Source organism: Tamandua tetradactyla, chromosome 4 (assembly GCF_023851605.1).
Source record: "Tamandua tetradactyla isolate mTamTet1 chromosome 4, mTamTet1.pri, whole genome shotgun sequence".
NCBI classification, from domain to species: Eukaryota; Metazoa; Chordata; class Mammalia; order Pilosa; family Myrmecophagidae; genus Tamandua; species Tamandua tetradactyla.
In genome coordinates, this window is record NC_135330.1 from 101881776 (window position 1) to 101905581 (window position 23806).

General features: G+C 39.4%; 1 protein-coding gene across 8 annotated transcripts in view; it reads left to right on the forward strand.

Annotated features, from left to right (window-relative positions):
• The window catches only part of TRPC4 (transient receptor potential cation channel subfamily C member 4), a 242653-nt gene that overhangs the window by 201315 nt on the left and 17532 nt on the right, over positions 1-23806 (forward strand). For all 8 annotated transcript variants that reach the window (XM_077158048.1, XM_077158047.1, XM_077158050.1 and 5 more), the window contains 3 exons: positions 5691-5830; positions 17711-18024; positions 21926-22121. In XM_077158048.1, the coding sequence (XP_077014163.1) occupies positions 5691-5830; positions 17711-18024; positions 21926-22121 (650 nt within the window). The remainder of the gene's footprint in view (positions 1-5690; positions 5831-17710; positions 18025-21925; positions 22122-23806) is intronic.

Genomic DNA, 23806 nt, shown 5'->3' on the forward strand with positions numbered 1-23806 from the left:
TCACCATGATATTATAATTAATATTTTACTGGACTTTATTAACTATCTATCCTTTTATCTACCCCTGTATCCATTCATCAATCCATCCTGATTTTTACTGCATTCAAATTGATTTGTTGCACTGTTTTTGGTTTTTGAAGTGTACAGAGATATAAAATGCTGACAAATTTCCACATTCAAGATCTAGAATCAGCAAACTACACCCATAAGCCAAATTTGACCTTCCAGCAGTTTTTCTAGTTTCACTGGAGCACAACCATACCCATTTGCTCTTAGCAAAATTGACATACTCTAGCTCTGTACAGATTAAGTTAATATGATGGTAGTTGTAGATTTTTATAGATGCTCTTTAACAGATTGAGAACATTCCCTTCTATTCCTACTTTACTGAAATTTTTCTCATGAATGGATATTGAATTTTGTCAAATGCTTTCTGCATCTACTGAGATGATTATATATGTTTTAAATTTTTGATATATTTTATATGAACTTATAAGAATTACTTTTGTTTAGTTTAATTTTAACCATTTCTGGAGATAGTTCTTCATTATACATTGGTTTTTAAAATTTAAATAACTTTGCATTCCTGGAAAAACACTTGTTCGTGGCATTATCATTTTTATATATTATTTAATTCACTCATATTTTATTGAGTATTTTGTGTTTTTTTCATTAGAACTATTGGTGTATAGGTTTCCTTACTTGTAATATTCTAGTTTGGTTATTGTATTGGAATGATATATGCCTCTTAAACATTCCTTCCTCTTGTATTTTTGTAAGAGTTTAATTAACATTGGTGTTACTTCCTCCTTAAATATTTGGTAGAGTTTAAAAGTGAAGATAATAGGACCTTTTCTTTGTTGGAAAATTTTTAACTATTCATTTTCTTTACAAAGTATAGAACTCTTTAGGTTATTCTCTTTCTTCCTGAGTGAATTTGTGTCTTTCAAGGAAAATGTCCATATAATGTAAGTTGTGAACTTATGCTCGAGCTATACATTATATCCACCAAGCTGTACATTATATCTGCTTGTTATCCTTATACTCTCTGTAGGTTCTGTGTTGATGTCCCTGCTTTCATTCTCTGTTTTCTTGATTAGTATGGTTGGAGGCTTATCGATTTTAATGATCATTTCAAAGAACTGGACTTTGTTTTTAATGATTTTCTCTACTTTTTGTTTTAAATTTCATTGATTAATGAAATCTCATTTCTGTTACTTTCTTCCTTCTACTTGTTTTGCACTTAATTTAAGCTTCCTTTCATAGTGTCAGAGTCAAAGATGAAGTCATTGGTTTGAGACCTTTATTCGTTTCTAAAAAAGAACTCAAAGCTATAAATTTCCCACTAAGCACTGCTTTAGCTGCACCCACAAAGATTTGAAACTTGTATTTTCTTTTTACATTTTCTATCACTTCAAAATACTTTCTAATTACTCTTGTGAGTTCTTTGACTAAAGTTATGAGAAGTGTGCTGTTTAATTTCAGAATATTTGGGGATTTTTCAGATACACTTCATTTTTTTAACTGATTTCTATTGTGTAAGAGAACACACTTTGTATGACTTCAATTCCTATAAACGTTGAGGTTTTTTTTATGGGCCATAATGTCTAATTAATGAATTAATTTTCATTAATCAATTAAATTTAAAACAAAAAGCAGAGAAAGTCAATAAAAACGAAGTCCAGTTCTTTGAAATGACCATTAAAATCGATAAGCCTCTAACCATACTAATCAAGAAAACAGAGAATGAAAGCAGGGACATCAACACAGAACTTACAGAGAGTATAAGGATAACAAGCAGATATAATGTACAGCTTGGTGGATATAATGTATAGCTCAAGCATAAGTTCACAATTTACATTACATGGACATTTCCCTTGAAAGACACAAATTCACTTATAAAATTTTAAGTGAATATTCCATATGCACTTTAAAAAATCACGTACTCTGCTATTATCAAGTTGGTGGATGCTGATGTTTGGGTTTTTTGTAGCCTTAGTACATTTCTGGCTATGGATTCTATTGACTACAGAGAGAGGAATCCTGAAGTCTCCAACTATAATTGTACATTTATCTATTTCCTATTTCACAGTTTGAATATAAATTTATGTTAGCTGCTTGCACTTTGAGGTATTTTGTCTTCTTGATGAATTAACCTTCTTTCCTAATTTTACAACCCTCTACATACTAATGTTCCTTCTTCTGAAATCTACTTTCTCTTATAGAGCTGTCTTATAGACAGCTGCTTCAGCTGTATTTTGACTCATAGTTCATGGTATACATTTATTATTCTTTCATTTTTCACTTATTGATGAACTGTGGATAACATATGGTTGGGTCTTATTTTTGGCGTTACTTGACCAGATCTTTTAATTGGTGTGTTTTGACCATAGACCATTTTCATTCAATGAAATTATTGATATTTGTAAATGTAAAGTCTACCCCATTACTGTTTTTTTCTTCCAATTTGCTCAATCTGTTCTTTGTGGCATTCTTCCTTTTTTCTGCCTCTTCCTGGATTAATTGAGCGTTTTAAAAATTCCATATTTATTGCCCTTTATGGATATTTATACATTTAAAAATATTTTAAGGTGCCTCCCTAGGATATATAAGATAAGGCTTTAATTTTCTCCAGATAATTTCAAATAACAGTAGCCTGTTTTGTGCAGTGTACACTTTTGTGTACACTTATGATAGTGTATTTCTGTTCCCGTCTTTCATCTCATGTGCTAATGCTGCTATATATTTTACTTGTACATAAATGATTAACCCAGGTATTGCTACTCTATTTGCTTTAGACAGTCAATTATCTGTTACAGCAATTCAAAGTACAGAATAGAATATTTATGTGTACCTTCATTTTAACCACTTCAGGAAATAGATCTTCATTTCTTTTCATAAATCTAAGTTTCTGCCTAGTAGATTCCACCTGCCTAAAAAAGAATCATCTTTACATTTCTTGTAGCCTAGATCTGATGCTAATGAAACATCTCAGCTTTTGTTTGTGTGAAAAAATACTTCATCTTCTTTTATGAGGAGCTTGTGCTTTGTATAGTGTTCTGAGCTGACTTATTTTTTTCTTTCAGCACTTAAAGGTGTCACTCCATTGTCTTCTGGCTCACATAGTTCCTGAAAACAAATGCACTCTCAGTCGTACTTTTCTTCTTTGGCAATTTCTCTTTTGTTCCTTCTTGACTACTTTCAATATGTATTCCGTGTCCTCTGTTCTTAAATAAATTTAGATATTAGGTAGTGTGTGTGTGTGTGTGTGTGTGTGTGTGTTTGTAGGGGGGGTTATTCTGCCCAGAGTCCTCTGAGCTTCTTGTATCTGTGATTTGACATCCTTAATTATCTTGAAAAATTACTGATCATTAGTATTTTTTTCTTTTTCCATTTTTTCTCTTACTTCTTCTGGAATTCTGATGACCTGTATGTTAGTTCGTTTCATATTGCCCCATGCATCTTCGACACTCTATTTGCACCTATCTTCTTATGTCAGTTTCAGAAATCCTATTGACTTGCCTTCACATTTGCTGGTTCTTTACTTGGCTGTGTTCAGTGTACTGATAGGTCCATTGGAGCTATCCTTCAGCTCTGTGCTATTATTTTAATTTTGGCATTCCCATCTTACTCTCATATAATTTCACTCTCTGCTGAAATTACCCATTTGTTCTTGTATGTTGTTCAAATTTGACTCCAAAGCTCTATCCTTAAAGAATTATGTTTGCTTCCTCTAATAGCGTCAACACTTGGGTGGTCTCTAAGTCCATCATTTTTGATCATGTTGCTTCTTAACAATAAGTTATTTATTCTTTCCTTTTTATGTGGACATCATTTGCAGAAGAGTAAACAAAGACTTGAGAGGCATTTATCCTTGAAAATGGACATGCTCCTTCTGCTAGAACATTAGTATAGGGGCTGAGGTAATGTAGTCTGGAATTGAGTCAGTTTGGGGTTCTATTGCTGCTGGGGTCAGCTTTTGTGCCCTCTGCCCTCTGCTCAGGGTGGGAGGGAAGGTTGCACTCAGTGGTCCTGCCCCATCCCCTCAGTACATCTTCTCTCTGCACTTGAGCCTTGGAGGGCTCCCTCCATGCTCCTGACTCCTCCAGTGCTATCAGCTTATAGCCTGGAGATTGGGTCAAGAGGATTCCCTGTGACCCTGGTAAGCCTGCTATAGCTGCTGTTGGGGACTGAGCCCATTCCGTGGTCCTTGGCCTCCTTCCCAAGGCAGCCAAGTGCCAAACTTTGCAGGTCTTAGTAGTAGGAAGCCTCTAATGGTATTGATGTAAACCCTAGGCCTAGGGTTGTTTTCTGCATCTCCCCTTGGGTGAGTGTGTTTCATTAGGGAGGGACCCCTCACCCACAAGAGCCACCTCTTTGGTCCTCCAGGCTTTCAACATCCTCCTTCTTGAGCAGTGGAAGGGGTTAACGGAGAGGAGAATGCAGGTGGGAAAACCCCTTGTGTCCATTGTCCTGGGGCTCTATCCTCTCCTGCTCACCCACACACACTTTAGAATTGTGTGCAAAGAGTTTTTTTCTTTGTTTTTTTTTTTCTGTTTAGTTTTTATTGTATTTTTCTTTTTGTTTATTTTTTCGTTTTTCTTTCTGTAAAGAGTTTTTCTGAATTATCCATTCTCCCGTAAGATGCTGTCTCTTCCTCCTGCATTGTACTGCAGGTGAGCTAAGGTGCACAGTGTGTCTCTCTTTGAAGGAACCTTCCTTTCTTGGGAATTTAGGCTGTGTCCCAGGTTTCCCCACAACCTCAGCTTTCAGATGAGCTCAAGAAAAGTTATGATTTTGTAGTTATTTTGACTTTTCTTGTTTTTGTGCATTCTTTCCAACTTTCTATATTCTCAACAGACATGGAACACCGTATAATTTTTATGTTCCAGACTATCACATTTATCTTAAGGGAGTCTAATTGTTTCCTTGTATTAATATAGTTATACTAATATATTGACATTTTTGATGTTTCCTGATTCTCAGATACTTTGATATGTCTTTGTCATCGTTAGGCATTAAACATAGCTTTATAAAATTTTAATGCAATTATAGAAATAAAGTAATGTTCTGCCATGATATTTTATAATTAACTCATAGAATTTGAAAATAAAACATTTCTTATTAAAAATGTGACCATAATAAAAGAAATGGATTTATACTTTCTCTGGAAATAGCTTGTTAGATATAAAATTTTAAATGTCCTTTGCTCAGAATTGAAATGAGATCTCTAAAGGAGGTAGTTGCTTACAGAAATACAAAAAGATAACCTGTTTAATTGTCTGAAGTCAATTATGTTCACTAGATTCACTGTTTTTCACAGATCTTTGATTCATTTTAGTAGGGAGGAAACTATATCAAGGTATATGTTTACAAGGAAATGGCATGATAATTTTTACAAAAGAAATGTATAGTCGTAGAGGAATTACTGCTGGATTTTAAAAAGTTGCACATTCTTATGAAGCTGTCAAACCAATAAAAGGAGGTGGACAGCATCCTCTCCACTTAGCTGAGCATCCATCTGAAAGTTTTGTACTTTCCCGGGGTGCAGTATTCTCAGCTGTAAAAGTAGATTTTGCAGCTAGGGTAACTATGTGGTCCTTTGCAGCTTAAAGTTTCTGTAATTCATGAATTGTCTTTTGAGTAATTTGATTGAAAATCACCCTAACAATGACTTTCTATCATTGCAGGTTTTATATGGGGAGAAATTAAGCAAATGTGGGATGGTGGACTGCAAGATTATATCCATGATTGGTGGAATCTAATGGATTTTGTGATGAACTCCTTATATTTAGCAACAATCTCCTTGAAAATTGTTGCATTTGTAAAGGTAACTATTATTTATGTTCTCTGTAAAACCTTAATTCTGATCATTCTTCATATACGTTTGGTCACTATTAATTTTTTTATTTGCTTTGGTGTTTATTGAAGATAAAAGAAAAAATGATTACCCCCAAACACACTTTGGAGTTGAGAAGGTCATATAAATTTTGTGTGTTTTTAACATTTTTATTGTAAGATATAACATACAAAAAAGTAAAAATTTTGAAGTATGTTGAGGGGAGTTATAGAACAGATTTCATTGTATGGTATGGATTACAGTTCCACGATTCCAGGTTTTTCCTTCTAGCTTCTCCAAATCACTGGAAACTAAAAGAAATATCAATATAATGATTCAGCAGTCATACTCTTTTGTTAAATGCTATCTTCTCTGTTATAACTCCTCCTTCTCCTTTGGTCCTTCTCCCAATCTTTAGGGGTTTTCGACTATGCCCATTCTAACTTTTCATGTGCAAAGGGGTCCTGACAGTATGGGATAAGGGGATGGAACTAGTTGACGTTCTTGGAGAGGCTGACCCCTCTGGGTTTCAGGACTTATGTGGCCTAGGAACCATCTGGAGGTTGTAGATTTTGGGAAAGTAGTCTCAGTGTGTGAAACTTTTGTAGAATTCCAGATGGACCCTAAGTGTTCTTTAGTGTAACAGGAATGGTGGTGATTGGAGATTGGCAAAGTGGGTTAATGGGCAACATCCAGCTGAAGCTTGTATAAGAGTGGGCTCCAGAATATGCTCTCAACTCTATTTAAACTCTTTCAGCCACTGATATCTTATTTTGTTACATTTTCCTCCCTTTTGGTCAAGAAGGTGTTCTCAATCCCATGATGCCAGGGTGAGGCTCGTCCATGGGAGTCCTCTCTCATGTCACCAGGGAGACTTTCACCCCTGGATGTCATGTCCCACATAGGGAGAGGGAAATGATTTCACTTGCAGAGTTGGGCTTAGAGATAGAGAGGCTACATCTGAACAACAAAAAAAGGTTTCCTGGAAGTAACTCTTAGGCATAACTATAGGTAGGCTTAACTTCTCCATTACAGAAATAAGTTTCACAAGAGCAAGCCACAAGATCAAGGGCTTGGCTTATTGACTTGAGTGTCCCTAATGTTTGAGACAGTCTCAGGGGTTTCCCTACTTACAAAATTTAATAGTTGCATATTTTTTCTCCAGTCTTTCAAGGGACTTTGCCAATACTTCTTAGTTATCTGCCAAACATACTCTGGGATGCATCTGGGTATGCTTTAGGCTATACAGAATTAGAAGCCCTCTTTCCCGTTCTGGGCTCCATGTATTTGAATTGTTTAAATGATCTATCCAGACAGGTTGAGTTAGATTATATGCTGCAGAAAATTTAGGTTTTGGACAAAATAAACCTCTCTGCCTTTGAACTCGTGTAGTAGGTAAAGTTCTAAGATACAGACCATATCTTCCTCAACCCTGTATTCTGATTTACCTTAGTCCCAACCAGATCAGTGTCATTCTTATCTCTAATTGAAGATTGATCTCTTTTTCAATTTCTTTAGCAGTTGTGTGTAGCAGTGCTGACTTTCAGAGCTGCAGAGCTCCAACTCTGAGTCTTAGGTGTCACACAAGTACCCAAAGTTTGAGGGAAATACCAGGCTCTACATATATAGCACAGCATCTCGGAATCTAGAAATAGCATTTACAGCTCCAGAGGAAATGTGACTGCTATGAGAGCTTACAATCTAAGCCTCAGTTTTCTTAGGTATTTCTAAGAGAGACTATACAATATGTGTTCTTTTGTTTCTGGCTTATTTCCCACCACATAATGTCCCCAAGGTTCATTCACCTCATTGCATGCCTCATGGCTTTGTTTCTTTCTGTAACCGCACAATATTACCTCATATCTGTACACCATAGTTTGCCATTCTAGTGCTCAGATAGTGTATCCTACAGCCTCTTCTATCCGCTGGCCTTCATGGATAATGTCCGAAGTCAACAATCTATGTCTCCCATTATCCTCTGATCACTATTAATTTTCAAATAAAGCTACCTAGCGCTTAACCTATCTGTGATATTAATCAGTTCATAACTTTATTGATAAATGGACTTGTAGAAAATACACAGGCAAGATATAATTTATAGTCACAAAATAACTTTTAATGAGCATTTAAAAGAAGTCATCACCCAGTTTTCTTGCATCTAAATTGACCTGTGCCTCAAAATTATTCACAATAGCTGCTCTAGTTTCTAATCCTTTCAATTGCTCAAACAATTCTACCTGAAACACTGTTTAAATTTTGGCAACCAAAATATCTAGGTTTGTCAGTTATAACTAACAGGTAAAATTTCATAAAGTGATCAAAATATTACTCTTGGAAAGCATTGCAATTATTACTTCAGTTTAAACTAAACCATGTGATATAATTAGAGCAGAATATAATTTCTTTCTCCTCATCCCATTCAACATGGCAGAGCCTGAAATCTCACACCCCGTTTACTCCCCCAGATTTCATTACAACATCAATCTTACCCAAACCACATAATTTACATAAAATATTTTTATCCTGGGATGACAATTAGAATTATTTTGCACTTTGGGGCACATTTTATAAACCAAAGTTTTGTTTTGTCACTCTTCCTTCCTCGCTTTTTCTCTTTACTTCTCTTTTTAAAAAAAAATGTGTTTAAAATGATAAGTGACGTAGTAAAAATGAAGAGTGGCTAATTGGGTTTTACAGGAATAATGCATACAATTTAGTAATCTAAACTAGAAAATGCTAAATTGAGGTGAACTCTTATTTATTTAATATAGTCCTTAAAATAGCAGCCTGAGTCTTTTTCTGCAAATTTTCTGTGTGGCAGGGGCAAAATTGCTTAAAATTGGAAAGGCCTTAGTTTTCAGAATTTGTTCAATTAAAATATTGCCAAAGATGACTAAAACACTGGGAGAGAAAGCCATTTGCACAAATTTCATGGGAAGCAAGCTATATTTTCATCATAGAAACCCAATCTGGTGGTTTGTCTAAAGGCCCCACAATCAGTGTCTTCATGGACCTTGTTAAGTCACCCCGGGGAGGGCAGCCTTTATCCAGGACCTGCACTGTCTGTTGGGAAGTGTATGGCTGGACAATCACTCTTTCCCTTCCTTAGATACACCTACCAAATTGTTTTGGACCTCCCTCTACTTGAAAGCTTCTATGGCCCCACACAGTTATAAAATTCTTGGGTCAGATGCCTGTAGGTAGCAGTACTTCTCAAATTTCAGGTACATACGAGTCGCCTGGAAGGCGTACTAAAACACAGATTCTGTTTTCCATCCTCAGAGATCCTGAATCAGCACTACTAGGTGAGGCCCAAACTTGTATTTCTAATTCTCCCAGGTCATGCTGACCCAGAGCGTCCTTAAGAAAATACTTTATCACCAGACCATATGATTCTACTCAATAGCTCTAAGAAGTCTGAGATTGAGTCCAACAGAACCTTCTATTATACATCTCTCATATTCAGTATTTATACTAACATGCCGAATATTTGCACCTGGCATTTCTATATAGTGCATACATGTAGTCAGATGCAAGAGCTGTGAAATATAGCAGGTAACTTACATAGTTTGATGGACACTTGTGGAGGTTTCCCTTAAAGATTTTCAGATAATAGTTAAATTTATTTTAAAAGTTGTGAATTTTATATTTGAAAAAACTATTTTAATATTAAAATATAAACATTGTTCTTTATATTACAAGTGATGAAAGAGTAAAGGAAGCATGGAAAAAAGGAGATCGAGAAGTACCCAGAAGTTGCCTCATAGTCCGATAGCCTAAGGAGAATCTTCACGAAACATATAGTATGTTTGTGCACTTTGGTCAAAAGTTCAGCTACGATTGCGGATATAAATTATGAAATGTTCTTTCTGGATAGTTTGCAACTCAATGCACAGTTTGTGTGGGTAGCTCTTATCTGTAAAATGATTATAATAATCCAAAGAACACTTTCCCTGGGGTTCTGTGGTGCCAGGCTGACTTGCTGTGTCAACCTTTCTTACTTTAGTTGTTTTTGTCCTCCAATTTTCATGCTAATTTGCAATAACTTAGAAGTTCCTATTTTAGGAAAAGTCACCTTATTTGTATACAAAAAGAAATTCTGCTCTAAAGAAGACAAACAGCTATTATCTGAATCCAGCAGCTAATTTATTCAACATGCCTTTTGGTGGGGGTGGGTGGCATGCTGAGGAGCTGGCTTTGATCCAGTCGCTGAGATGAAGGGGCACCTAAGCTGTAACCCCTGCCTTCAGTGAGCTCACAATCAGAGCATGAAAGGAAAATGCAGACAAAGAAGGCCCCTCCGATGAGTAGGGTCGACAACGGAGGAGATGACAGCACCAAGGAAGGAATCGAGTTTCCTGGCAGTGCCATGAAATGAGAGTAGGGCAGGGAGGGGCCATCTGTCTGTCACATTCATGAACACGTATGGATGTCCCAGAAGGAGAAGTGCAAACACAGAGTGCAAACGCCTAATAGTATAAGGTAGAATTCGATATTCATGAGAGATGATCCAGAGAATGGGAGCAGGGCAGGAGGTAGGGGTATGAATGGCCTGCTTTAGACTTTGGATTTTACCCTATGCATTAGTTTGTAAGCTACTGGATTGCAATATTTCAGAAAAGGAACAACTCTTATAAAGGGAATTTAATAAGTTACAAGTTTATAGTTCTAAGACTATGAAAATGTTCAAACTAAGGCACCCAGGAAAGATACCTTAATTCAAAGAAGGCCAATGTCTCTGGGACACCTCTGTCAGCTGGAAAACCATGCTCGTCCCTTGTTTGTCCCTTGCTCCTGGGCTCTGTGGCTTTCAGCCTCTACTCCTGTGGGGTTCCCTTACTTTGTTGCTCTGGGGCTGGCTTTTGTCTCTTGGCTTCCCTTGGCTTTCTCCAGGTTTTGGCTTGCTTAACATCTCATGGTGATGTCTGCTGGGCTGCAAGTATCTCCAAATATCAGTCTCTGTTCTCCAAGTTTTGGCATCTATGTCAGCTCCGCTTTGACATTTCTGTCGACGCTGTCATTTCTGAGGTTTCTCCAAAATGTTTCCCCTTTTAAAGGACTCCAGTAAACTAATCAAGACCTATGTGGAATGGGTGGAGTCATGTCTCCATCCAATCAAAAGGTCACACCCACAACTGGGCATGTCATGTCTTGGTGAGATAATCTAATCAAAAGTTTCCATTTACGGTATTGAATCAGGATTAAAATAAATGGCTGCCCCCACACGATTGCATCAGGATTCAAACATGACTTTTCTAGGGTGCATCATATTTCCAAACCAGCACTCCCTACAAATGGTGAGGAGTCATTACTGAGATGTAAGAAAATGAGTCATATGATGATGAATGCCTAAAATAGAGCAAGGAACATGAGGAAAGCTAGCAGAGGCTGAGTTTGAAAAATATTCAGGACGTAGAAATATTGAGCTATGAAGCTTGTGGGACATCCTCCCCCCGGTAGGTGGTAGGTTCACCTGTTGAGGTCCAGGCAGCAGCACCAACTCCTGGCTAGGATCTCTGCTAGTGTGGTGCAGCTTCCACGTCCTGCCTGCAATGCAGAAATGGATCAAAAACCCAGCTGTGGTTCTTTTCAGCCAACCTGTGGATTTAGACCAAACCAAACCAAACAAAGCTGTTAGCCCACAAAAAGGGGAAAGCATTTGCGCAATCACACACACACAAAAAAATCTGTCCGGAGGGAGCGCATTGTAGAATAGTCTGGCCAGAGGGGCTGTCCTTGCCCAATTATTCATCCTTTTGCAAGATACACACCTGGAAAGGGTGTCTTGAAAACGTAAAGGCCCCTTCTAACAAAGGCTGTGGTTGACTTTGGCCTCTGAATCGACACTAGACACCTCTTATACCATTTCCTCCCTATGTGATTTGGGCCAAATTACTTAATCTGTGCCTCAATTTTCTTACCTGTAAAACAACAACTCTCAAACCCTATAAAATGTTTGCAGAAATTAAATTAATAAATACTTTCAGTGTCATACAATGCACTAAAGTAGATTTTTGAACTTTATGTACAATGCAACCGTATATTATTGTACAGTCAAAGACAGAGTATAAAATACATATGACTTCGATATTCTCCTCCTTACAGGCAAGATTTTGTGGCGCTTCCTTGAATACCTTGCTTCATTAGCATTTTACAGCTCGTGGACTGGATTTCTTTTTAATTTGCTTCTTGTCTTCAAGAGGAAGTTTTTCAATCTTTTTCTCTTCTCACTCGGCAGGAAGTGTTAATCTGGAGCTTGTCAATGCCTGGGGCATGGTTATAAAAGTTGCTTCAGTTTCATTAGAACAGGCTGCAGCTTTTGCCTCGATATTATGCAGCCTCTTTTCCATCTGTAGAGTGAGTCCCTGTTATTTATCTTCAGCTGGCAAACATGATTACATTTCTATGCCTCTTCCATTGTGTAATTTAAATAATATTTTAAAAGATCAAAATCATAATGAATAAGAATATTTGCTTTAACAGTTGAGATGGATTTTTTTTCATAGCACCATTCTAAGCAGTTCTAAGTAAGTGCGTCTTACTGGCCCCACCCAATTGTATCAGCTAGAAGTATTGTTGTTTCTATCTCACAAATGGTAGCTGTAGTGTACTCCCCGCATAATGGGATTTTCTAAGGTGTATTTCAGTTCCATGGCAGAGAGCTGTAGAGTTTTGTATCCCAGTTACCAATCTAGTATCATCTACAATGGGAAAACTCATTTATCATCTTCTTTTCTTTCTCCACTTTATCTAACAACTTGTGGAAAGGGTTTGCTTTTCAAATCACACATTAAAGAGTTTGCTTTTCAAATCACACATTAAAACCAGGACAGGGCTTTTGTTTACTCTCATATGGCAAGTATTTTCACTGTGTATCAATCTAACCATTTCTCATCTTAGTTGATTACTTGACAGTTATAAGTCTGCACTGGAGACCACAGAGAATTTAAAATGAACTAGCTTAGATATTCCTGCATTCAAGGAACTTATGATTGAAATATTAAGATCCAATCCACCATCTCTCTTAAAACTTCTGCCAAGGTCTTCAAGATCTGCTTTCCACTTCCTGAGGGGTCCTTGATGACCCCTCACTCCTCCCAAAGTCCTGCCTTCCAGCTCTCTCAGGCAGCAAGCATGTCCCCCAGGCATCCCTCTGCTTTAACAACCATGCTTTTTAATTTTGCCAAGGTGTTCTCTCTAGAATGCTTCCTGAACTTATGTCATGAATAAATCAGTCAAGATTCCAGCCTCTTAACCTGCATTAGACAAAGTTCTCCACATGGGAAAGTGACAAGGGATCCAGGATACTGTGGTGTGAATGTTCCATTACATAGAGGTTCCCTTAAAAAAGAATTTGAGTAAAAATGAAGACTTGGGGCAAAAGCAGACTCAGGCAAATTTTGATAGCCAGGGAAACCTAGGAATGGATGGTCCCAGAGGCAGCAGGTGCCTGGCCTAGCTCTTGGTTCCCTGTCAAGGTAACCTGCAGCAGCGAGCTGCCGGCAGGACCCAGCATCTATGGGACTGTGGTCAGAAAGGCCTTCTCCTGGGTAGGTTGGTGTTGTTGGTTCAGGGTCAGTCTTCCTCACCCCTAACCCTAATGTGGGCAGGACTGTGCCCTCACAGGTCCTCAAGGAACCCTGGGGATTGCAACAGGGCCTGAGGCAGAGAGACGCTCACTAGGTATTTGATGAGCAAATACCAGCTGTTAAATCAGAGCAACAAACAAGGACCTGGAATTCATTCTAGTTGAAGGCCCCAGGGTTCATGGAAAAGATAAGAGATTGAGGCTGAGTGGCTGAAGTGGGGAGCTGCAAGCAAGAAGGCTGTTGTTGCCGGAGCACCAGAATTTACGGGGACAAGAGGCAGGGAGCTCACAAGGAAGGCGGGACCCAGATTCCAGAGGGAGGACAGGAGTTGGGATTTCCTCTCCAAGGCAAGGCAGAGTCACTGAAAGGGTTAAGCAAGATGTGGCATGATCTGATTGGTGTCTTTAAGAGATCATTCTGGAGGTTCCACCTCCCTACCCCACAATATTGACAGCCCCTTCCAACAGGAAAAGGTTAGAATGGCCGTAGCCCAAATACCCTTAAAGAGTGGGACAGACAGAGCGCAAAGGTGATGGTGGAGTTACACAGGGAAGGCAGGGTTTAACAGACAAATATGAGTGCTGGATCATTAAATTGATTCCTCTTTTAGTTTCCAGTATCTTAGAGCAGCTAGAAGTAAAAACCTAAAATTGTGGAATTGTAACCCATACCAAACTCTGAAATCTGTTCTGTAGCTAATTATCATTCTGTGCTTTGAAATTTATTGCTTCTTTGTATATATGTTATTTCTCACAGGAAAAGAAAAAAAAGTCGATTGTGATGATAAAAAAACATGTTTATTCCTTCTAGCTGCCTATACTCTAGAGCAGCTAGAAGGAAAATTCTGAGAGGTGTGGTAGCCCATGACAAACTCTGGGATCTCTCCTGTAACCACTTGTTGAAGAGTGCTTTGAAAACTATTGCTTTTTCCTGTCTTTGCTTTGCATATATATTATATTATACTATTTAAAGTTTTTTAAAAAAAGAGATCATTCTGGAGGAAGTGACAGATGACTGAGGAAATAAGACTCAAAGCTGAGAGAGCAGTTAGGAGGCTTTCGTAATAACCTCTGTGAGAGAGAGGAGCTGATTTAAGACAGAATATGGATTAGATTTGGGTTTAGAGGCTAGGATTTGGGAAACGAAACTTCCAAGATGGATCCCAAATGCTAGTTTGGGTGCCTTGCTACCATTCACTGAGACAGAAGACGTGACTGGAGGAAGAGCTCAGGAGTTCCGTGTTTGGCCGGTGGTTGGAGATGCCTTTGGGGTACTTAGTTGGAAGAGTCAATGAGGCAGTAGAAAGTGAAATATAAGTGTAGAGAGAAGTGTGTGCCGTGGAGGTGGGAATCATCTGCACATAACTGACAACTGAAATCATGGAAAACTTCCAGGGAGGGTGGGTAGAAGGGGAGAGAAGAGGCCTGGGAAAAACTCATCCTTTAAGGAGTTGGTGAGGAGGAGGAGCTTGGGTCACCGCAAAGGGTCAGCAAAGCTATGGTGAGGGGAAAAAGGAAAGGTGGAAAGCAGACAGCTCCTGTAAGCAATTATTTTACATAATAGAGCCAGAAAAGATTTGTTTTTAATTCAAGTCAATCTATCAATTCCCAATAACAAGTGCAAAAGTACGTTTCATGACGGAAGAATTATAATTATTGTCCCCCAATTCACAGACTACCATGGCTTTTCAGAATGCAAAAGTCATCTTGTAAAATAACGCCCATGGTTTAAAACTAAATATATTTGTGAATGGCAGGAGAAAAGTTTAAAAGACAGAATCAAAAGCATGAAGTCAAGTGATACTAAATTTGTATCGCTATATTTGTTTATTTGAAACTGAACGGGAAACACACGGTTTCTGAGTCGGAGAACATTGTGTTTTTATACGTCAGTCTCAGCCTCGGGTCCCCGCCCAAACCCCTCCCGGAACCAGGCGAGGAGAACCAGATGCGCCCGGTGTCCTGGGGACGGCACCCCAGGGCAGGGCTCTGGAAGTGCGTGTCTCGGAGCTTCAGCAGGGCAGCTGCGCCACTGCCTGTCCCACCTCTGGAGAAGGACAGGGCTAGACCCTGACTTCCTAAGGAAAACAGATCCTCTCCGGGGACGTGAAAAGTCCTGGGCTTATTGTCCTTGGGCTGCAGCAGAGGCCTCGGGGCTGGGCTCGGTCTCCCAGGACTGTCGAACCTCCGGAGCTCATCGGCCGCGCACACCTCCTTTCAGCCCAGACGCCAGCAGAGCTTGGCCTTGGGGAAACGTGGCGGCGTCCCTGTAGCCTTGTTTCCCCGGCAGTGACGGCTAGTTCTGGGCTCTGAATCAGACTTGCATAATTCCCCTGGGGAGGAATCTAGCATGCCCTGGGCTGTAAAACCGAAAACTTTCACTGGCAACGGTGCAATGCTCGGGTTTTCAGCCCCAGGCGAGGACGGCTTCTGCTTGCAGATCTCCTGGGCTGGCAGGCTTTGCATCTCAGGGTCTCTTCCAGGTCCAGGAACCAGAGGACCCCAGGGCTTTGATAATGTGGACCCTGCCCGTCCCTGGCCTGCCAGCCCCAGGCAGATTGAAACGTTTCCTTTATTCCTACAATAAAATTCCTTTATTTTCTTTATTCCTACCTTCTCTTGGGGCATCTTTGCTAGGCTTCTCCGCTACCCACCATGGGCTCGAGCATTAAGCGTTAGGAGGAGTTGAAAAAGGGTTGAACCAACAGATGCTTACTGCTTCCCACTCTATACATGTTGAAACACTGTCTTAAACCTTATTAGGTGAAAAGGGGAAATGGGGGATCAGACACCACAGGGAGAGCCATGCCCAGCTTGCATGTGTGTCAGCCAGGAGAGGACCCAGCAAGGGAGAACTTGATCTCGCTCTTTGAGGAAAAGGCAGATCTCAGAGGGAACTAAGTAGAGGGGTCAGGCTGGGTATCCCAACCCGCCACTCTGCGACGCATCATAATGAATCAGAAGCATGTGTTAAATTTATTTTCTGTGTCTTCAAACATTAACTAGTTTATGACAAAGCTATGCATGGGAATGTTGAAGCGCAGTTATCAAGATTTAAAAATAGGAAGTGATTTTTCCCTCTAGTTCCAACGTGATTGTTTCAAATTGTCAGTCAAGAAAGAAACTGAGTGTCAAATGAGGTCAGGAGCTTGTGGTGTATTTTTCTCCCCAGGGAGATAAAGAAATACTGTTAGTTGCAAGGAGAATTAATTAATTAGCATTTGTAAAGGTCTTCTGTGTAAAAGACAATATAAGGAGAATGAAAACATTTTGATGGGCTCACCGAGGTAGAACTATTTTTTTCTGATAATTAGGAAAATGATATTTAGGAGAAGGATAATGATAATTAGGAAAAAGAGGCTGTTGTCTCGACATATTTTTTAGTGATATGTGTGAAGAAGAATAGAGTTTGATTTATTGTTCAGTTCTTATGCAGGCTTAATCACAGGTTTTCTTTGGCATTATTTAAAGAGTCTACTTGACCCTTTATAATAGAGAAGACAAGTTTACCCTAAGAGGGATAAATTTCACTGAGCTCTTTGTAGGATTCAGCATTAAGATAATTCAAGACTGCTGTTTTAACTAGTTAAGCTTTCATTTTTTTAAATAATTGCTGGACAAAGTTTAAAGTAAAAATATCTTTTAAAAATCACGTATTTTATCTAATTAAGAAGGTTCAGATAAATGTTACATTTTCTCCACACTTAATATGAAAAAATTAGCAATGAATCGATTGCCAGGACTGTTTCGGAGTTACGTTTCATTTATGTGTGGTATCCAACTGAGAGAAAGCTCTGATGGTTGAGAGCTTTGGGGATCTCTTCTGTGTCCTACTCATATACCTCTAGAATAGTAAATGCATCAAATAGTCTAAATTGGGCCATTGGTTATTTTGTTAAAATCTAGTAGTTTTCTTTTATAAAAGTAGTTTTCTTTGTTATCATGCCATGCTGTATTTCCCCAATATAAAAATCAGATGTGCTTTTTTTTCTTGCATATTTCCTTTTCTTTCTTTGAAAGTTCTTTCTGGAAAGTTTGAGAACAGACGGAATCCACTTATTAACACAGAGGACAAATGATAAGGACAGGCTGGGTCACTTTGTTTAAGCTGATAAACTACAAAGTATTTTAATTGTGTATAATTAATATTACTGCACCATCTCCGAAGATATCTGCCCTGATAATGATCTTCTGTGTGTCTGAAAAAGTTCCCCAGGGCTGAGCGGGACAGATTCCCATGTGTGCGTTTGGTTTACGTGCCCTTTTTTCTCCGTTTCCTCCAGTACAGCGCACTTAACCCACGGGAGTCCTGGGACATGTGGCATCCCACGCTGGTGGCAGAGGCTCTGTTTGCTATCGCAAACATCTTCAGTTCCCTGCGCCTGATCTCACTGTTCACCGCCAACTCTCACCTGGGACCTCTGCAAATCTCTCTGGGCAGAATGCTCTTGGACATTTTGAAGTTTCTATTCATATACTGCCTTGTGTTGCTAGCATTTGCAAACGGCCTAAATCAGCTGTACTTCTATTACGAAGAGACGAAGGGGTTAAACTGCAAAGGCATACGATGTGAAAAGCAGAATAACGCATTTTCAACGTAAGTCAGGCTGGCATTTCTCTTGGCAACTTCAGGCAGAATTTACTGTGAACTTAGAATTTTAAAAAATCCGTGGCTGGAAAGAAAATGGGAAATTAAAATTGTGGCTAGTGACAAAAGCAGAACTAATGTGGTGTTGAATAAAAATGAATCCTTTTGACTTAAAAAAAATCCAACTTATTTAAGTTTTGGTAATGATCTTTTCTTTTAATTGACCTCATGAAAAGGAAAGCTACCCTTTTCAAATGTGGAATAAAAAGAAAACAGATCACTAAAGCTTACAAGCACATTGCAAGATAGAATAAGTGTAAAACCAATCATGGAAGGAAATCCAAGTTCTTTCCAATCTTCCTGCCTGCATTTTCCAGGCACTAGAGCCCCTTCGCATGCCTCTTTCATTCTCTGCTTCCCTACACGACAATCTGAGCATCTTTTTAGATTGTTTTTATAGTTCAAAATGGAAGGGGCTGCAAGGGTAGTTCAGTGTTAAATTCCCACCTGCCATGTGGGAGACTCAGGTTCAATTCCTGGCCCATGCACTTCCCAAAAAAAGAAGAAAAAATTTCAACAAATGGTGCTGCAATAATGGGATACATGGAAAAAGAATGAAATGTGACCCCACCATACAGCATACAAAAAGGAAAAAAAATCACATTAAAAATAATAGTTATAAAAATTCAAAATGAAAACTCAAGACCAACCCCGGCTATAATATAATATGCCTAGAAGATTCCATGCCCTGACACCTGCCGCTGCTCCCAGGGTGTCCCCTGGCGCCTGGCCGCACAGGTGCCCAGCTCTCGATCTGAAGCCCACTTGGCCTGTGCAGAATCCACCTCTGCACTTCTGTGCTCATTTCCTTCCCCCGTGACAGGTCGGTGCCTTCTCGGCAGATGGATAGAGAAATTAAGTGATGCACCACAAATGTGAAAATACAGTCGTTTTTAAAGTGACTTTTAAAGTCCAACTTCATTTGTGGGCTAGGATAGGATTTTACGCTTAATACAAGACAGTACAATAATTTCTCAACTGGGAGAAAATCAATTTCATTTCAACTTAATCACTTACAGTTAAAAATACTCTTGCCGGTTTAATTCAGTGTCTCTCTTATCTTTGACACCAATGTGTAGACTCATTTTAATTAGTCAACATGTGTATTCATGCATAAAATTTTTATCTCTACCTTCGCTGGCTCAAATCCTTTCAGAAACAGATTTGATGCAGTCGATGTCATAAAGACAACAAACAAATCATCCCAGCTCTCCCCCGTCATTCCATGCCCTGTTTCCAGCCGCTAATCCTTCTGCGTTTTGGTGACAGTTCCCAGTCCAGCCTTCCCGCCATCTGCCTCCCGCCATCCTCCTCCTCCGGCCATCCTCCTGACCTGGGCAGGAGGAGGCAAATGAAACACGTGCCGCAGCATCCTCATGCTCAGTCCAGCCTTAAACTGCATCTGCATTCTGGCATCCAAACGTCCCTCTTTCCCTGCTCTTTTGTGGTCTTTGACTCAGATTTACTTGTCCAGATTTACTGTGCTCAGCTGGCACCCCCTTTTCCTTCCTCAACAGAATTCTGCCTCCAACAAAATTCCTGGATATTATGTGTCTGCCTCCGGGATCTCTGATGAAAAGCCTTTGGCATGCTCCAATTTCAAAGCTCAATTGTTACTTTCTCCTATATTCCCCAGTGCTGACCAAGCCCCCCCATCCAGGACTGTTCCCTATCCTTGTAAGGCCATGCTTTGTTTTCCAGAAAGATCTTCCACCCAGCACCGAGAACTGCATTACCTCCTCATGTCCTCTTTAGTTTGGGAACAGCTCTGTTCCAAGGCTACCAAGCTCAACCATCTCATTTATCTGCAGTTAACAAGGTTATACCTAACTCTGTCCTGAGTTATTATCCTCCAAGATGGCCAGGAATCCCTTGCCTTATTGTTGTCTTCTTGGCAAATAACTATATATTTCAAACTAATTTTAATGTCTATCCAAGGAATGCATGGTTAGAGAATTATGATGCAAAATATTTAATAGAAAGTTTACTCCAAAAGAAAATGCATTGAATTGTTTGGAAAATGTGTCATTTTAGTTTGTCCATATAAATGGTTTCCTATATTAGCATACAAAGCAAAAGATAACTGCGTGTCTTAAATATTATGGGCCAAATCATTCAACCCTTAAATGAATCACACCTTCTAGTCAGTTATTTTAAACAGATAACACTACATCTGTAATCCACAGATTATCTTGTAACATCAAAAGTACTCTTAAGCTAAAAGCGTGTGACTAATACCTGGTATCATTAGGCACAATGTATGGGGCATATGCCACCTGCCCTTGGTGACTGTTTCAGCAGAATGGACATCCGTCCTTGCGAGACTGTGTCCAGGGCTCCCTCGGGATTGTGTTGCATGCTTTTGATGGTCTTCACTCTTCTTTTTATAAGTCAGTCCCTTTCATGAATTAAAGCACTTTTTTTTAACTACCCACCATCTCAGAGAACCCCTTATTCCAAGTGAGGATCAAAAGACATCATTATTCTCATAAAGTTCCTAACACAGTGCCTGCCAGATAATAAGTGATCAAAAGGTTTACAACTCTTATTATTAGTAGTAGTAGTAGTAGCAGTCATATTCTAAGCATTCTCTCTCTGCTGTAGCTTATTGGGTTCCCCTCCATTTCTTCTCCTACTCGGGGTGCAGACATATGCTACCCACCCTCTACCACTTCTTTCCACGAAGCAGCACTAAAGAGAAGCCTGTACACGAGGTCTCGCTCGCTTGCCTCTCAGTCAGTCTTCATTCAATTGCAATTTGGCTTCTGCTTCCATCACTCCAGGAATACCGTCCCCCAAAATATCATGTAGAACCTCCATATAACCACTGCCTATAAACGCTGGTCTTCTCTCTCCTGGCAACCCATGTTCCCCACCCCACCCCCCACTCCCATTTATTAAGGAGTTAAATAGTTCCTCTGTCTTTTATTACATTATATCAAGTATTACAACAGCTCTGTTGAAATAATTCTCCCTTTGGCTTCTTTTAACCTCAGATGCTTCTCATTCCGTTTCTTGGCAACTTTCACCAAAATCCCAGAGGTTTGTGGATTGGCTGGAACAAATGCAATGCTTCCTGAAATACAAACACTATCTAATTTTATGGTCTAAGCATTCTGAGGCACTTTGCATCTGACCATATATGTGTGATCGTAGTTCTAAATCCTTGAAATACATAATGATGACAGTGTTTTTAATCCTCTTATAACCAAAAGCAAAATCAGGTGGAAAAAAAAAAGACTTCTTTTTCAAAGCCTACGCTTTAGGGTCTTTTGCTGATTAGCTGTCACTGAGTGTCCTAGGACAGGGATCAGTAAATATTTCCTGTAAAGGACGAACTGGTAATTCTTTAGCCCTTGCAGACATTTTGTCCTTTGTTGCAGTGTTTCAGCTCTGCTTTGTGTGCAAAAGCAGCTCTGGGTAAACCTCGAGTGAATGAGAACGGCTGTGTTTCAAAAAAGCTATGTTCCTGGATGTTGAAGTGTGAATTTCATATAATTTTCACATGTCACAAAATATCACTCTTCTTTTGATTTTTTTCAACCATTCTAAACTCATGTGCCATCTGCAGGCCAGATTTGCTCTCCCTGGCCTAAAGAGTCAGGGCAGCTTTCAAAGCTCCTGGGACCAGAGGGAGATAAAGTATCCCATTTGTTCCTTTAATTCTTTTTATTAATTTCTATTCATTTTAATTTATAGTTGCCCTAAAATATTATTTTACTTTTTGATATGTATTTAAGTGAATCAAATATACATAGCAATCACCATTGCCTATTGCTCCATCTTATTATATAATAGTTCTAGGGATAGAGAATCATGTGTGATGAGTGTCACTTTTTCTTTGCTCCAGGTTATTTGAGACACTCCAGTCCCTGTTTTGGTCAATATTTGGGCTCATCAATTTATACGTGACCAACGTCAAAGCGGAGCACGAGTTCACCGAGTTTGTGGGTGCCACCATGTTTGGGACATATAACGTCATCTCCCTGGTCGTGCTGCTCAACATGCTGATTGCCATGATGAATAACTCGTACCAACTCATCGCTGTAAGTTGCCTGGCCTTCCTTCATTTCATCAGCCCCCTGGAACGTGTCGTCCCAGCTGTACTCCATCCTATCGCCATACGGAGCAAAACTTCAAATTGGCTAGACTGAGGAGACAGATCAGAATTGTAGTATACATGGTTGGTTGAAAGTCCCTAAAACATTTACACCACGTGAGCTGTAATAGTAATCAATTGTTGCCAGATTGCACTTGATTGTGACATAAACCAAACCTCTCCTGCCAGGTAGTCATCGGGTATCCTGAGCGAGGAAGTGATCTCCAGACAGGGCCCTTCAAGGTCTGCTTGGCTTTGTTTCTGTTCATGCAGCCTGCACTCGAGATATTCAAAAAATCATGTCACAGAGGGGAGAACAAAAGATGGCCCAGGGGGAAGTCTGGCAAAGGACAAGGCACAGAACATTCAATTTCTGAAAGCTCATAAAAAACAATATGGAAGTGTATTAGTTAAGGTTCTCTAGAGAAACAGAATCAACAGGGAACACGTGCAAATATAAAATTTATAAAAGTGTCTCACATGACCGCGGGAACGCAGATCCAAAATCCACAGGGCAGGCTGTGAAGCCAGTGATTCCGGTGGAGGGTCTGGACGAACTCCACAGGATAGGCTCACCAGCCGAAGCAGGAAGAGAGCCTGTCTCTTCTGCATCCTCCTTAAAAGGCTTCCTGTGATTCGATTAAGCATCACTCATTGCAGAAGACACTCCCCTTTGGCTGATTACAAATGGAATCAGCTGTGGATGCAGCTGACGTGATCGTGATTTAATTCTATGAAATGTCTTCATTGCAACAGACAGGCCAGCACTTGCCCAACCAGACCAACAGGTACCACCACTTGGCCAAGTTGACACATTAACCTGACCACGACAGGAAGTAAACCTGTACAGTGTGGTAGGGTATGCTATGCAATGCCACATCGCTTATTTGAAACCCTAGGATCAAACCAACTTAGCTTATTTAATCTACTCATTAATTCGATACATGTTTTTGCGTACATACTCTGTTTCCAGGCCCTGTACTAGGGACTAGAAGTACAAGAATGAACAAAGTCCATTGTTCCTTTGAGCACACCTACTAGTGACAGGCTTCCAGAGCCAACAGTAGTAGCAAGAAAACAAAACCCACGCCGGAATGAAATATATTTCCCAAGTATTCCATATTTATACCTTAAAGAAGTAGCATTTCTTAAGCATAATTACAATGTGCCAATTTTCTCCATAGATAACTACAAATATATTGCATCCATACCTAAACCTCTGGAGTGTTTAGTATCATTTTTAAGAAGACATGCTCTGAATTTTATTTAAACAGTCTTCATGGGGAAAATGTTTCTTATAAGCTGCCTGTCACATATGACAATGTACATAAAACATGAGAATGGATTATTTTTATTTACTGATTCACAGACTAAAATATTTCCCATGCACAATACATCCTCCACATATACCTAGGTCCTTAGATAAACACCTTACACATTTGAAATTTTTATGGATTGTCTCGCTTTATTTCCTGCAGAAGTTCTGGATTCCTCTAGGCAACACGTTTGCAAACTTTGGGTTCTAATTTCTGGAAATAAAAGAAAGTTGGCCTCCATTTATCAAGTTATACACTTGATAAATTTGGACTCTCTAAACCAAAATTTGGACCCAATTTCAATAAGAAGAGAATA